Genomic DNA, 16,592 nt, shown 5'->3' on the forward strand with positions numbered 1-16,592 from the left:
CTACATTGTAAAGGATCCAGAATCATAAATCAAAGACACTTGATTTCAATATTTCTTGTCATTTTCCTTATCTTAGGAGTAGTTTAACATAGATTTATATTTCGAAGCATTTATTTTCAGCATTTCCATTTCGAAGCATTTTATGCACTTTCTTTTCGAAGCATAGGAGTAGAGGTAAGTAATTATTACTTTGATTGTTCACTCAATCATCTTTCTCCGTTCCCCATTCTTCTTTTAATTTTTCTTTTCTTTACACTTGGCAATCTTGAAGTCCTCTTCGTTGAGGCAAAAGAACCGTCAACACAATCGCTTGATAATTGGCTTGAATTTAATCTGTAAGGATTTTTCAATCCTTGCTGGCACGCTCGCATTTATGATATTTTCCTTCGTAGGAAAAATAAGCCAACATTTTAGCCAACATTTTTTGGCACGCCCAGTGGGACGTCAAGTGTAATAAATGGAAAATGAATTGGATTTGTCCATTTCAAATAGTCTAGATGAAATTTATTGGCGTAAACAAGAAATTTTGGATCTTCAAGAAGAGATTCATTTTCTTGATGAAATAAATTTTCATCCCTTACAATATTATTTGGTGGAAGAACAAAGACACCATTTAATTGAAGAAATTCATCAACTTGATATGGAAATTCGCCAATGGAATGATGAGTTATCAACTCTCACTACCAAGTCTTTAACTGAGGCCTTATTGGCCGGAATTGGTGAATTTTTTCAGAATTTTTCCATGGTTAAAAATAGCAAAAGCAAAGAGTTGATTTCATCAATGGCTCGGGGGGTTCAAGAATCCGTTTTTAAAGAGCCAAATTATGAAATTAACACAACGAAAGAGCATGTTCTTGAACCAAATTTGGCTAAGAATGACGTTCCATGTATGACTCGGGGGGTCCAAAAACCAAATTTTAGAGAGTCAAGTCATGAAAATAATATATCTATGGGTGATTTTCATAAGCCATTAATGGCTAACATGGAAAAACAACCCATTTTGCCAAATAATTATGAAAACCTATTCGGCAAAAGTCATGTTTTTAAAACAAACATGGTCAAGAACAATAAACAAGCCACTGTTCATGAATTCAAAATTTTTGACATTTTTCAAAATGTCAAAAAGTATAAATTTTCATGGTCACACTATACCATGACTTTTGGTGTTCAAAATCCTTTTTGGATTTGTGGTTCACATCAAAATATAATTATGATGATGTGGTTAATAAAATTAACAAATTGTTCTTATGAGTTCGAAGCACTAAGAACAAGGGATGACCATTTAAAATGTATGAACTTGGCTAGAAAAAGCCTTTGCATTTAAATAAATGGTTGAGAATGGCTTATCTTTTCAAATTGATGGCCAGTTGTTTGTATGTACACAATCAAAGCATCGAAGATACATTCGAAGCATCAAGAGTTGTTTCGAAGGTTGATTACTTCACATTCGAAGCCGTATAAAGCTTTGAAGATACATTCGAAACATCAAGAGTTGTTTCGAAGGTTGATTACTTCACCTTCGAAACTGTATAAAACTTTGAAAACTTTCGAAATGTGTACATCTCTTCAAATATATGTAAAATGACAATTAATTAGTTGTCGAATAATGCCTGTTTTTAGCATCATAAGTTGGCTCGAAGAACAACAGTTTTGGTGTCTTCGAAGAATTAATAATTGGTTCGAAACACAAAATTAATATTTCCATTAATTATGTGTGAACCAGAACATATAAGTTTTGAATAAACCACAATGGTTGGCCAAAAAACAGCTTCGAAAGCCGTTTTGCCATAAGTTGCTTCGAAAGCTGTTTTGCCATAATTTTGTAAGCTTCGAAGCTCTCTATCTTGCATCAACAACAGCTTCGAAGAATTAATAATGGTGGTTGTGAACCTTCGAAGCTTTGTCGAGTATTTTTGAGGATGTAATTCGTCTTTGGTCGGCTCCATCGACCTTCGAAGAATGATTTTGGTCCTTTATATCACTTTCGAAGCTTGTTACTAGTAATAATTCGAGTCATCTTGTCATAATTTCATACTCATTCGAAGCACTTTATTGGTGTTGTTACATCATTCGAAGCACTTTGCTGCTTAGGTTAGTCATGTGCTTGGTTCGGCCCTTCAAAAATTCAAATAAACATCATTTTTAAGGGCCGCGGGGGGTAATGTTAACACCATAAATCTGCAATTTTTATTATTATTTATTATTTATATAATTGCAGGACATGTGGCATCCTCTTATTCATTTGGAAGTTAAAAGAAGTTATAGAGATAATGGAGAAAATGAAGGACAAAGTGGATGAGTTGGAGGACAAAGTGGATGAGTGGAAGGACACATGGCAAGACAAGAATGAAGATGGAAGAAATGGGTAGTTACTAAGTAGTTATTGCTGTATTTTTTCTTCTATAAATAGCCATTAATGGCTACATTGTAAAGGATCCAGAATCATAAATCAAAGACACTTGATTTCAATATTTCTTGTCATTTTCCTTATCTTAGGAGTAGTTTAACATAGATTTATATTTCGAAGCATTTATTTTCAGCATTTCCATTTCGAAGCATTTTATGCACTTTCTTTTCGAAGCATAGGAGTAGAGGTAAGTAATTATTACTTTGATTGTTCACTCAATCATCTTTCTCCGTTCCCCATTCTTCTTTTAATTTTTCTTTTCTTTACACTTGGCAATCTTGAAGTCCTCTTCGTTGAGGCAAAAGAACCGTCAACACAATCGCTTGATAATTGGCTTGAATTTAATCTGTAAGGATTTTTCAATCCTTGCTGGCACGCTCGCATTTATGATATTTTCCTTCGTAGGAAAAATAAGCCAACATTTTAGCCAACATATATATATATATATATACATATAACTAAAATCAATACAATTCATATATGTACACAACCCATATATGTTAAGAATATGCACAGGTCAACAAAACAAACAAACTATACCTAATAAGAGTTTAAATTAAACTCACATAAAGAAAATAAGAGAAAATGGTCAAATGGTTACCCACAAACACAATCTAAACCTATATGCATCTCTTTCCTTACCAACTCTTAAGATTGGTACAATGGTCATAGATGCTTCAAATCAAAATAAATATAAATTAAAATCAATTAAATTTATCATATATCAATATGTTTTTTTCTGCAATCATAATCTTCCATAGTGTGTGTATATATATATATATATATATGAGTATAGACAATACCTCTAGCAAAATCGCGAGAGAAAAGTAGCAATTGGTTTGAATTTGGAAACTTGTTACAAAATTATGGATGATCTGAGAATGGAAAAACGAATTAGAGGACAGTCCACGAAGGTTTGGAAACCGAGGGGAAGTGGGTTTCGAGAAAACAGCAGTGAAGCGATTAGGGTGGGCATGTTTATCGCTAAAATTCCTTTTTTATTAATTTAATATATAGCATTCATATTTTTGGTGATAGCATTGATAAATTGCTATTAAATGTGAAAATTACACAATTTTAGTAGCCTTTATAAAACGTTACTAAAACTACTACAAAACATGATAGAAAACCTAATGCTACGGGTTGTTCCTTTTTTATAACTTTTTATAACCAAATGCTATTGATGTATCATATTCAATAGCATTTTAAAGAGAATGTTATAAAAAAATGTTATTAAAAGTATTTTTTTGTTGTAGTGTTCAGGTCCAAGTAAAGGTCTATCCCCAACTTCAGCGCAACAAATCGGTAATCGACATTTTCTGCCATATAATGCCTCGTAAGGTGCTATGCCAATGCTTGAATAGAAACTGTTGTTATAAGCAAATTCAGCTAAAGGCAAATAGGGTTCCCAATTCCCTTGAAAATCTAATACACACATGTGCAACATATCCTCCAAAGTTTGTATTGTCCTTTCCGACTACTCATCAGTTTGTGGATGATATGCACTGCTCAGTCTCAATTCAGTCCCCAATGCCATTTGCAAACTTTGCCAAAATCTCGATGTGAATTTTGAATCTCTATTCGAAACAATTGACACAAGAACTCAATGCAATATCACAATCTCATTAATATAAATTGTAGCTAACTTATCCGCATTATAAAATGTTTTAACAGGTAAAAAATAAGCGGTCAACAATAACCCAAATCGTGTCCATACCTCTAATAGAACAAGGTAGAGCAACAATAAAATCCATGGTAATATGCTCTTATTTTCACTCCGGTATTGGTAGTAGCTGAAGAAATGTCGCGGGTCGTTGATGTTCAGCTTTGACTCGTTGGCACTGTAGACCCTTAAACACAAATTCAGCAATTTCTTTCTTCATTCTCGGCCACCAAAAATTTGGCTTCAAGTCTTAATCCATTTTTGTGTTTTTCGGATGGATGGTAAATTTTGAACTATGTGTTTCTTGTATAACTCACTTTTTCAATTCAATAGCATTCTGGACACATAACCTTCCTTTGAATTTCAACTCACCATTCTCAAAAGAAAAGTCTAGCCTCAATTTGGATTCTCTTTCATTTATGACTTTCTTTAGGAGCTCATCTTCTTGTTGTTTTCCTTTAATTTCCTCAAGTATTGCCAGTTGAGTAGAAATAGCAACTAAAGTCCCGCCTTGGTCTCGTAAAACCACTTTAACTTCAAATGTTTCTAAATCACGTAGCAATGTTCTTTGCCCGATGAGTAAACAAGCTAGGTTCCCAATTGATTTCCAACTAAGTGCATCGGCAACGGTAGATGGTACAAGATTTGCAAGTTATAATCTTTTATTAGTTCCAGCTATCTCTGTTGTCTCATATTCAATTCTTTCTAGGTAAAGAAATGCTTTAAACTTTTGTGATCCATATAAACTTCACATGTTGCCCCATATAGATAGTGGCGCCAAATTTTCAATGCAAATACCACTGCTACAAGCTTCAAATCGTGAGTCGGATAGTTTTTTTCGTGTGGTCTCAATTGTTGCGAAGCATAAGCTATCTCTTTGCCATTTTGTATCAATACACACCCCAAACCTTTATAAGATGCATTATTGAAAATAGTAAAACCATCCGTACCTGAATGTAAGGTGAGGATCGGTGCAGTTACAAGCCGAGTCTTCAATTCTTGAAAGACTGACTCTCTTTGATCAGTCCATTCGAACGGTATCCATTTTTGTGTTAACTAAATAAGCGGCAAGGCAATCTTAGAGAAGTCTTTCACAAATTTGCGATAGTAACTGGCCAAACCCAAAAGACTTCAAACTTCAGTAACACTGGTCGGTCTAGGCCAATTTACAACTGCTTCTATCTTTTGCGGGTCAACTGAAAATGCTATCTTTATTTATCACATGCCCTAAGAACATAACATTATCAAGTTAGAACTCACACTTTGTTAGTTTAGCATATAACTTCTTCTCTATCAAGGTTTGCAAAACAATTCTCAAATGATGTTCATGTTTCTCTTTACTTTTGGAATAAATCAAGATATCATCAATAAAAACAACAACATATTCATCAGGGTTGGCTTGAAAATTATATTCATTAGATCCATAAAAGCAGTTGGGGCATTAGTTACTCCGAAAGGCATAACAAGAAATTCGTAATATTCGTACCTTATTCTGAAAGCAGTCTTTTCCACATCTTTAGCTTTGACTTTCAGTTGGTGATATCTAGATCTAAGATCAATTTTGGAAAAGACTTGAGCCCCTTGTAATTGATCGAATAAATCATCGATACGAGGAAAAGGATACTTATTCTTTACAGTCACTTTGTTCAATTCACTGTAATCAATACCGAGCCTTAGTGAACCATCCTTCTTTTTCACAAATAGGACTGGAGCGCCCCACAGTGAAGTACTAGGCCTGATAAACTTCTTGTCCAACAACTCTTGTAATTGGGTCTTCAGTTCTTTCAATTCAGTAGTTGACATCCTGTACGGAGTTTTGGAAATTGGCTGTGTACTCGGTACTATCTCAATTGTGAACTCAATTTCCCTGTCAATCAAATTCCCTAGCAAATCATGTGGAAAAACATCTGGGAACTCTCTGACTATAGGATTACTGTCCACATTAGCTTTATCAATAATAGGCATATTCAGTAGACAACACAAATATCCCCTACAATCTTTTCTAATCAATTTGCATGCTTTCATCGATGAAATCAAGTATGGGGGAGGTACGATACCAATTTCGTTAAACGTGAATTCATGCAATCCAGGTGATTGGAATACAACTTGTTTGGTTACACAATCAATAGTAGCATGATATTTCGTTAACCAATCCATTCCCAAAATTGCATCAAAATGATCAATATTTAAAAGCAACAAATCAACATACAAAATCACATCTCCTATAACAATCTCACATGCAGGATACAGATATGCACAAGTCATGGATTGTAACGAGTTGAATCAAATTGAATTTATTTATTTATTATTCTTTTCAATATTTGTGTTGTAAATTTTTTAAAAAAAAATATGTTTGTGGTTTGGGTATTGATTGGAGTTGGATTGGAATAAATTTCCAAATAGTTTGATTGTTTAATTGTTATTATTATAGTTGTAGTGTCGTGGACCATTCTATTTAAATTGGTAAAAACAAATTATATCACTTATTGATTTCGACTTCGAAAGTCCTGCTTGGCAAATTTTTTGTTTGTTTTAGTTATAATAATTCTTGGGTCTTGAGTAATAAGTGAGATATAAATTTAATTTTTGGGACTTATTTGATTAGCCCATAATTAATCATTTTGGTTCATATTTAATTATGTGAATGGTGGGGACCACCTTAAGTCTTTTAAAATTTATTTATACTCTAATCTCAATTGGAGATTTATTTTAAATTAATAAACTCCATTCATTTTAGACCCAATTAATTGAATCATGACTCGTTTGTAACCATGTATTATTGTTGTTGTTATTGTTATTATTATTTATTTTATAATCTTGAGAGAGTTACAAATATTTATGGTGTGCACTATCAAACGAAATATATTTTGTGGTGAGAAAATATTATATCTTTTTTTGTCATTAATGATGTTGAAATATACTTTTAATTGATATATATATATATGTGTGTGTGTGTATATGTATAGATAGATATTTGTATTGATTTGAAAAAAAAAATATTTTGAAAACAATACACGTGGGCCCTCTCTCTTCTTCCTTATTTCCTTTCTTTTTCTTTTGTTCTTGGCAGAACACTTTTCCCCCTATTTTCTCCTTTCTCTCTCTTTGGTCTCTCTTAGCTCTCGGCTCTCTCTCTCGCTCTCTCTCTCTCTCGGATTTTTTTTTTTGTTACATTTATCATATAAAATTATTGATCTACCAAAATCTATTCGGTTTTAGACCATAGTTCTTAAGATCAAAGTGAAGAGCTTGGCGAGAGCAACGTTTTGACCGATAGAGATCAAAATCTGAAAAAGTCGAAAATTGGGATTTTTTGCTTGTTTCATCTTCTAGGTTTTGAGGTAGGGATTTTTCTAAACATTGTGTATGTATTTTAGCTTTATCATGTGCTATTTTGATATTGTGATATTTGAAAGGATTATGGTTTTATTAATGATATATTAAATGTATAAAAAGGGGGAGGTTCTCAACTTTTTTTTGAAGATCCATTGCTAGTTGTGTTTGGTTTTTGTATGACTCATGGATGTTGAGGAATGTATTTTATTCTATTTTATTTTATTTTTGAGAAATCCCCAAATTTTAATGAAACCTAGAAATTTAAATGTTAAGATTTAGATTTTTGGAATGAGTTTGTGAAAAATTTACAAGAGTTAAAAATATATGTTTATTTGAACAAATGAGAATTTAAAAGTGGATGTTTATAAGGATGAGATTGATGAGAATGTTGTTGGGAATATTGAAAACCATTGAGGTTTCTTTTGAAAATTGTTAAATTTGAAAATATTGAACTTTTGAGAAAGATAAAAATATTATTATATTGAGGTATTGAGAATTGTTGAAAGAAACGTATGTTATTTTCGGCATTATGAAAATTAGTGATGAATTCTTGAGTTTGAATAAAAAGGAAAGATTGATGATTTTTTTTTTGAATATTATGATTCTTGACTAAGTTGGGAAAGAGGAGATTGAACATGTGATTATGTTGAAATGATTGAAAATATGAGATTATGAGTTAGATTTATCTCTTGAAGTTTATATTTTATATAGAGATCATTGTTTGGGCAACCGTGGAGGGTTGTACTGACTATTATAGAAGTTGCATGTGGAATAGGTAAATTGAAATATTTTCAAATTCATGTATGGCATTGAACATTGCATAATCTGATGATTAAATTCTTGAATTGGATTTGAGAAATTGGTTTTGTTTCAAATTAATTCTTTGGGAATATTTGAAATGTGTTGAGTTATGGGGTAAATACGTTTGTTAAGTCCGGATAGAGGGTATAGTTTGATGCTGGTTAAGTTGGCCTGACTGTCCAGGGTGAAAGATCAAAAACACGCGCGGAGGAGGTACCACTACCCTTCCGGTGAGAGACTGATAAAGTGGGGATTTGGTAGTGCTCGATATGCCTACTTGCAGACACCAGCCTAGGGATTACCAGTGTCGTATTTTGTTCCATGAAATGGATGATTGAATTGGTTATACTTTTAAACAAATGCATGTCATGAGAATTTCGAAATGAGAAAACCTATGATTTTTGGCATTGGCATCTCATATGCATTGCACCTCATGATATTGTTAAACTGCGTACACTTTATTTAGATTATCTCTGCTGGGCTTTATGCTCATCCCTTAGTGGAAACCATTTTTCAGGTGATTGTGGTGTGCCTCCACCAAAGTGAAGGCGTGGAGGATCTTTTGAGCACAAGGCTCAATTATTTATTTGTTTTGTTTTCTTTGCAAGCCAAGGGCTATCTACGTATAGGTTTGAAAACCACTTTGTTGTAACTGGGCAAAGCCTTGGAACTTGTAGCCGTGTTAAGGCTTAAATTTGTATTTTGTTGCTTTAACTTGTTATTATCACATGCTATAAAATTCATATCTTAAGGATGATGAATGTATTAATGCAAGTGATCTCTCTTTCGTGAAATCTCATGTTGGATATCGTTACTAGAAAAATGGTGATTTAGTATGAATGTTGACTATTGAAATGTCTATATTATTCAATGTTCTTGTATGTGATAATGAGAAGTAATGAGATTTAGATTATGCTTATAAGTTAATCTAGATATATCAGATGTCAATATTTTTTGGAGGGCGTTACATGGACCTCCCCAGTTGGTGAAGACACAGCTAATAGATAATTTATGGGTTTCAGTGGTCTAGTTAATTTTCTCGAAAAAACATGCGATACAAATGAGTGTGCAAACCCCGAGTCAATCAAAATATAAGCATTTTGAGCACAAATAGGGAGTATACCTGATATTACTGCTTCGGTATTTTGCACATCTCCTGGGACTAGCACAAAAATCCATCATTGCCTTAAATTTTCTTTCCCTGAAGTAGCTTTAAGATTTGATTTTGGTGTAGAAACTGATGCCGCTGCACTTGCTATGGGTCTATTAGTTCTTCAGGGTAAGGAAGGACAATCTTTGACCATGTGGCCAGTTTTGCCACACCTAAAGCATGTCCCAGAAATCTTGTAACAACCACCCTTATGTCTTCTACCATATTTTGGACAAGGTAGTGTAGAACTATTTCCTTGATTGGAACTATTTGATAACCCCCGGATTCTGTTTCTTATTCTCTGAGTTGTTTTGGCCTTTCTTGAAATTGAACCATTGCCTTTTACCCTTCCAATCAGCCACCGGTGCCTTGGCCTTCTTTAAAGCTGCAATGTTTGACTCGGACATGAGAGCTCTATCAATAACATCCACATTTTTTGTCAACTTAAGAACATTGACCTGATCGAGCACTTCAACATTGAGTCCACTCTCAAATTTTCTGGCTTTCTTATAGTCAGAATCTAGCATATGTGGAGCGTACTAAGCAAATTCCATGAATTTAGCTTCATATTCGGCCACGAACATAGTACCCTGCTTCAGCTGCTCAAATTCAAACACTTTATAGTCACGGACACACTGAGGAATATATTTTTCATAAAAAGCTTCTTTAAATTGAGCCCATGTCATAGAACCATTATTGTCTCGAATAAGTATCCACCATCGTCTTGCTTCTTCTTGTAAAGTGAAGGTTGCCAGTAAAACTTTTTGTGCCTCTAAGCACGGGAAAACTTCAAACAACTTTTTAGTTTCCAAGATCCACGCCTTGACTTTCAAATTCTCAATACCTCCCTGAAAGGTTGGTGGCTTCATTTTTTTGAATTTATGGGTTAGAGCTATAATGTCATCATTGTTGTTTGGCTCAACTCGCACTGGTGGCGAAGGAGGAGGTGGAAGTTGTTAACTTCGTTGTTGTTGTCTTGGAGATTCTGTCAATAACTCAACAATTCTTTCTAATCGGTCTATTCTTGCATTTGAAGATTTTGAATCATCTGCATTTCTTGCATTCTCCATTGGTCTAAATGTAAACACTACAACAAAATGGTACTTTAATGACAAAATCATTTCGTCTCCAATAGTGAAATTTTCGTCACCAAATTGATCCGTGACGAAATAATTTCGTCACCACGTTCGTCACCAATTCGTCGTCACTAAAAGTACCCGGTGACGAAAATTTATTTTGTCACCTATTATTGGCATTTGGTGACGAAATATTTCGTCACTAAATATTAAATATTTTGTCACCTATAACATCCATTTCGTCACCAAAATTAAATAAAATTTTATTTTATTTATTTTGAGTGACAAAATATTTCGTCATTAAAAATAGTGATAAAATTTTTAGTGACGAAAATATCGTCACCAAAAGATGGAAAAAAAAGACCTTTCAGTGACGAAAACTTTTTGTCAAGAAATATTTTAATTTAGTGATGAAATAGTGAATGTGTGACAAAATTATTTGTTGGGATTAGAAAGTTTTAGTGTCAATTTTTTTTCGTCACCAATAATAAATAATTTTTAAAAATTGAGGGGAGGGTTATATTTGCAATTTATATATTTTTTTCAATAAACAATACCTGTACATTTTAATAATCTATTAAATAAAATATTTAATACAAATCAATATAAAATTAACCTGTTCATTATCATAAAACAACCCAAGCAAAATACATGTCTCATAGTATCAAGAAATTAATATATAACATCCAAATTATAACATCTATTTTAGTAAAATCAAAAACTACAACACAATCAAAATAACTTGTGCATTTTAATAACCTGCTGAATATAATATCCATTACAAATCATTACAAAAACCTGTTCATTTGGTAATATCAACAAAAACCTGTTCATTTTAATCTATTCAATAAAATATCAACAAAAAAATAAGATCCATCACAATATAATCATAACCCACAACAACATAGTCAAAATACATGCTTGGTAATATCGACAAAAAGTACAACTACACTGTGATGGATGTCTGGTAATATCAACAAAAAACTCTTACTATGCAGGTTACCAAATTCGTTCATCTCCAATCTGCCATTTAAAAAAGAAAAAATAAAAAGAAAAGACAACAACAACAAAAGGTTAAGGTAACCATTCACTAAATATGTTAATATGCAACCTATAAGAGAAAAAATAAAATTTTCAAAGTAAATTTTAAACCAAATTTTTATCGTACTTGTTCCGTAAATTTTTACAACTTACATTAGTTCCTCCCAAGGTGTTCATGATATTTCTTGGCCTTTTAACGACTATTTCAAGATTTTACTCCCTAACGGCCTATGTTCAAGCCTAAATGTTTTCCAACCGAGAGTCCTATGATTGTTCTGTAAGTTTTCACAACTTATGTTGATTCCTCCCAAAGTGTTCATGATAATTTCTGATAATCTCAAGGTGTTTGTGATGTTTTTCGGGCCTTTAGATGCATACTTCACTATTTTCCCGAGACCTTGTGCCTAAATGTCAAAAGTAGTTTTTATTCTACCCTAGTTAAAGAAGAAATGTTCTACTAAATTACCATATAAACATAATATACTAACCAAGAAGCTTGTTCATCAGAATCTGAACTTTCCCCACTCTCAAAATTTCCCGTGATACCTTTCTGCGTCAAACACTCTATGATACTTTGTATCTTCTTGCTTTGTTTCTTCTCTGACTTTTGAAACCTTGCAATTTGTTCATTTTGCTGTGCTATTTGCATCTCAAGGCATTGAACATAGTCACTATTTTCAACAGGTGCAACAGTAGTCTTCATAGAAGAAGAAGGCCTCAAGCCGAGTCCTTTCACATAACCTGACCTTGGCTTAAGCACCTTAACTGACAACTCCTCTTGGCTTAAAGGGATCACACCAGTCTGCGAGAGGTGTTCGGCTTGCGTCTTTATCATGTTGTCCTGTTAATTTAAAATAAATTGAACAATTATTAGTTATTCTACCCTACAAAGCAAATAAATAATTTTATCAAAATTAATATGCATTGCCTTGTACATACATAATTAGCTTGGCTCTCCGACGAAATCCATTCATGTGTGCTCGAATTATAGTGGATGGACTTGTAAAACTTTGCCAAATCAGGAACTTCTCCATTTGCAATTATCTGATTCATTTGTTTTTGAATGTTATTTCAAATATTTAAATAACAAAGCCTACTAATCTGATAAAATAAAATAGCAGAACACACCGAGCTGTGCACCCTAACCGGGATTGATTTTGATCCACATCTATGTTTTGTTTTCATTTGCATCCTATTATTCACATTAGTTAGTGATTGTTCCTACACGATTGAAACACCAATATAAACAACAAAACTTAACATTAGTAAGAAGAAAATAAATTTTTGACAATTAACATAAAACATTATACCATGAATTCTTTACTATTCCACTTCTTGTCAATTAGAGATGTCCATTGATTAAGAGTAACACTTGTAGGTGGGTGGCTTCTCGCGTACTCCTCCCCTCTTGCATCCTTAAGTTGCTTGTATTGTTTGTGCAACCTATAGGTGAAGCTACTCAATCGCCGACCAAACTGTGTGTTTAAAGTCCTTGCTACATCACTCGGATTGCCTTGTAGATCAAACTGATCCTACAAAATCAAATCATTTTTTTTATAAGTTAAATAACCTAAATTTCAGACAAGCAGCAATGAGCCTGATTAAATAACAAAGAAAAAAAGATTGCATCAACAGATGTGTTAACAGTTGCAATTTAATTTCTAGATATGCAGGCATTATATATTGTAACAGTTGCAACAGATGGGTTAACAGAGGAATATGTGGCTCTCGAAGAATAAGATGATTATCTTGATAACTGAATGAGCTGTTTGTTAGTCATATAAGCTCTGAGTTGTACACTTGCTGTTGGGAGTCAGCCAGATTGTGTACGCTGCAAATTTAGTATTACTCCTGTGGAGGTTTAGGCAATGGAGTTATGATTTTAATTGCTGATAGCAAATACACTCAAATTGTAATAGATGATAAAAATTCCCAGTTGTAAATACTTGTGATCTAGACACATGCATCAAATATAAATTGGAGGGGATAACATTTATCCTCTTATAAACTTGAGACAATGCTAAATTTCTGCAATCTTGATTATGGAGCAGTAGCTCCTTTGGACAATGCTTTGATCGCATGTCTGTTGTAAAGGTGTGAAGCGGAATTTTCTTTACCAATCCAAGACCAAACTGAATCAATAAGTGAACTGGATAAATTCCATAAAAGAAATACTTTGTACGAGTGTCATACCTAATTCAATAATGTCAGTAAGCACTCAAAACAATGCCATATTGCATTTATTTTTTCAGGGTTCACTATACTTTGAGAAAACACTTCCTCTAATCAATTTGTTGGATGCTGCCACTGCTCATATGCTTAAAATTCCCAGAGAGCAATTTTCTTATTTAAAAAAATAATATCAATCTTGGTAAAATGCAGCAGTCTTATCAGTTGACAGAAAATGAGGTTGCCTACTACATCACACAACTCATCAAGTGAAAAATGGCCCATCAAACATGCTAGAGTTACTACCCCTGTTTTAGCTAATTCATCTGTTTCTGAATTGGACAATTCAGGCACCCTTGATTCAGCTAACCAAGGATCTCTGCCTCCTTCCTCCATCTATTCTAATTAAATCAAAAACCCTCTGTTGTCTGTCACCTTCCTAAAGCCAATATAATGACCTCCATCTATTCATAGCTATTGTTTCCATGATTTGATTAGTACTAGCAAGAATACTTCCCTATTTATTTGTTGCCATCACTAGTTATATTAGTGTTTACTAATATATGCATCACTAGTCAAATCTTTAGATTTTCTATTGTGTTTTCACTGCGCAAGGATACAAACTGAATACATAGTTATAGTTGCATTCTTACTAATCGTTAAATTCGTTCCAAAACTAGAAGTCTTTGATATGCTACCAAGTAATATCTTGTTTAGCAGCAAGTTCTTGTAATCACCCTAACAAAGAGAGTATTTCTTTCACACAATAATTACCATGTAATTTCAATTTCAATTTCAATTTCAATTTTCATGTGTCATGCCTCTTTTACTTGACAATAATTACCTCCAAGCGTTGGATCATCGACTTCTTATCAGCATCGTGAACCTTATTCCACCTACAAATGCTCAAGTCTGGTAATTGCGTTTGAACCTCTATGCCAATCTTGGAGGCCAACTTAGAGGCTTGATCTCCCACTGGCGCACGGAAATGTTCAGGTACAGGAACCAACATCTTTCCATTTTTCTGGACAATGCGTTGGGTTTGTATGCCGCGTGTTGGACCACGACCACGTCTGTCATGTGATGCTGTAAGGACATAATGTTAATTGAGTTAATAAGTAAACAAATGCAAGTTAGACCTTAAATTAAATATAAGCAACTTTGCAAACTTACCGACACTACTAGATGCAGTCACCTCATGCACAGGTTGCACATTATGAGGTGGTAAGGGTTGGGTACCAATCTCTTGACGTGGGGGATCCATCCCTTCTTCTGGGGTGGGAGTTAATGGCCTCGAATGAGGCTGTAAACGTAACCCCGGTGGCATCTCTTGTTCCTGAAAAAACATAATCGAATAGTAAAGAAGATATTTAACACAGTTAAAATATATTTTAAAAAAGATATGATGTTTAAGATATATGAAGAAGATATTTAAATAGTAAAAGATACGTTCACACAAATATAAAATAATGTATATAATACCTTGCGATAAAAGGAACCCAATGACTCATTATCACTATCGTTCTCACTCTCTGACGGATTATACTCATCATCATCATCTACCTCAACCCTAATTTTCTTTTCCTTTGAATTTGCACATTTGGGCTGAACCACACTCATCAAAGAATTTGTAATATTCTTCACTCCAAGATTGTTCATTACCTCATAGTTCTTGATTCGCTTATATCTTTGTTTCTCATATTCTGTTAGCTTCTTAGTTCTCAAATCACCTGGTTTCAGCCATTGTCTTTTTCCTTCGACCATTTTCTACAACTATATAACATAATTCAACTTTAATTAGAAAATATAGACAATATAATTATTCACCATTAAATAAAAGAAGAAAAACATAATCCCAATGTTTCGAATTAACTCCAAATATTTCATAACAAGGAAGTTCCAATCCCTTGAATTAATATTTCACGCAAAAATTTTAAATCATATTGTAGAGTAGTGAAGGTTTCCATGGAAAAAAAATCAAGACAAGAGATCCTCTTCTTAAAAGAGGTGATGTTCCTGTAGTGCATATATTTTAAATCCAATTAGGATTGATGATCATTGATGCTTAACATAATTATGTCTTGCATTAATCATATATTACATTTGATTTTCTAATTGTTATACATTATGCAATATTGCAAATTCTAAAAATATTTTTTCATAGACATCCTAACCATATTTGTATTTTTATTTATTTTTTGCTATATCGATGTATAGAATTTTATTACTTTTTAACTAAACTTGAATTTGAAATAGAATAAATATGCACTTATTTTCATTTTTTTGTTTTGAAAAACAGCTTAGATATGGTAGTGAGTATGCAGAGAAACCTTACAACAGTGGCAGTAATAGTACAAAGACGCCATGGCCATGATCATATGTTGAATGAACAATATGGAAGCTATATTTATCCTACAAATGAGTCACCTTCTATCTCCTATAACAATAAGGCAAAGCAGCAGCAGCTCAGGCAGAGCAGCAGCAGCTCCATAATTCTAAACTATCAAGTTGCTCCATAATTCTAAACAATGGGATCTTTTGATAAGGCAGAGTAGCAGTATAGCCACAGGCAGAGCAGCAGCAGCAACCACAGTAGTCAGCTGCAGCCAAGGCCAAAGTCCACAGACACAGCAGCAAACAGCAGCCAGTTGCAGCCCAGATCACAGTCCACAGACACAGTAGCTAATACTACAGCAGCTGCAGCTGACTGCTGTATCGCTCACAAACTCATACGCTTATAACAATTTGAATCTAAATAATCATAACCTAAGAGACAAAGTGTAACAAGTTGAACCTTCAAATATTACTTAAAAGTTTTATGATCAACTCCTCTGATGATTTATTGCGTTTTTTTTTTAATTAACTTCACTTATCAATAAAAAAAAAATCATTATTGTTGATATATGGTTGTGGAAGAACATGGGCTTTTGAGCTTTGCAAGATTTCAAA

At 33.4% G+C, this 16,592-nt stretch overlaps 1 protein-coding gene and 1 long non-coding RNA gene across 2 annotated transcripts; both read right to left on the reverse strand.

Moving 5' to 3' along the window:
* Positions 1–9,623: 9,623 nt before the first annotated feature.
* Positions 9,624–10,226, reverse strand: LOC145791587 (uncharacterized). Its single transcript, XM_082871956.1, has 2 exons — positions 9,947–10,226; positions 9,624–9,877 (listed from the first exon to the last, which is right to left on the reverse strand). Exons 1-2 carry the CDS (start codon positions 10,224–10,226, stop codon positions 9,624–9,626), a joined length of 534 nt encoding a protein of 177 aa, XP_082728082.1.
* Positions 10,227–12,454: 2,228 nt separating this feature from the next.
* Positions 12,455–13,184, reverse strand: LOC145790176 (uncharacterized). Its single transcript, XR_014328835.1, has 3 exons — positions 12,785–13,184; positions 12,603–12,695; positions 12,455–12,518 (listed from the first exon to the last, which is right to left on the reverse strand). It is a non-coding gene; the product is annotated as an uncharacterized LOC145790176 (long non-coding RNA).
* Between the last annotated feature and the right edge of the window lie 3,408 nt (positions 13,185–16,592).

This window comes from Camellia sinensis, chromosome 5 (assembly GCF_055761805.1).
Source record: "Camellia sinensis isolate YWXY chromosome 5, ASM5576180v1, whole genome shotgun sequence".
Classification (NCBI taxonomy): domain Eukaryota; kingdom Viridiplantae; phylum Streptophyta; class Magnoliopsida; order Ericales; family Theaceae; genus Camellia; species Camellia sinensis.

What these genes read in the sequence shown, in the direction of transcription:
- LOC145791587 (XM_082871956.1), bottom strand. Translation starts at nt 10,226, where the DNA reads ATGAAGCCACCAACCTTTCAGGGAGGTATTGAGAATTTGAAAGTCAAG. An exon ending in ATTTGAGCAGCTGAAGCAGG is followed by an intron (nt 9,878 to 9,946) that starts GTACTATGTTCG and finishes CACATATGCTAG; the next exon opens with ATTCTGACTATAAGAAAGCC.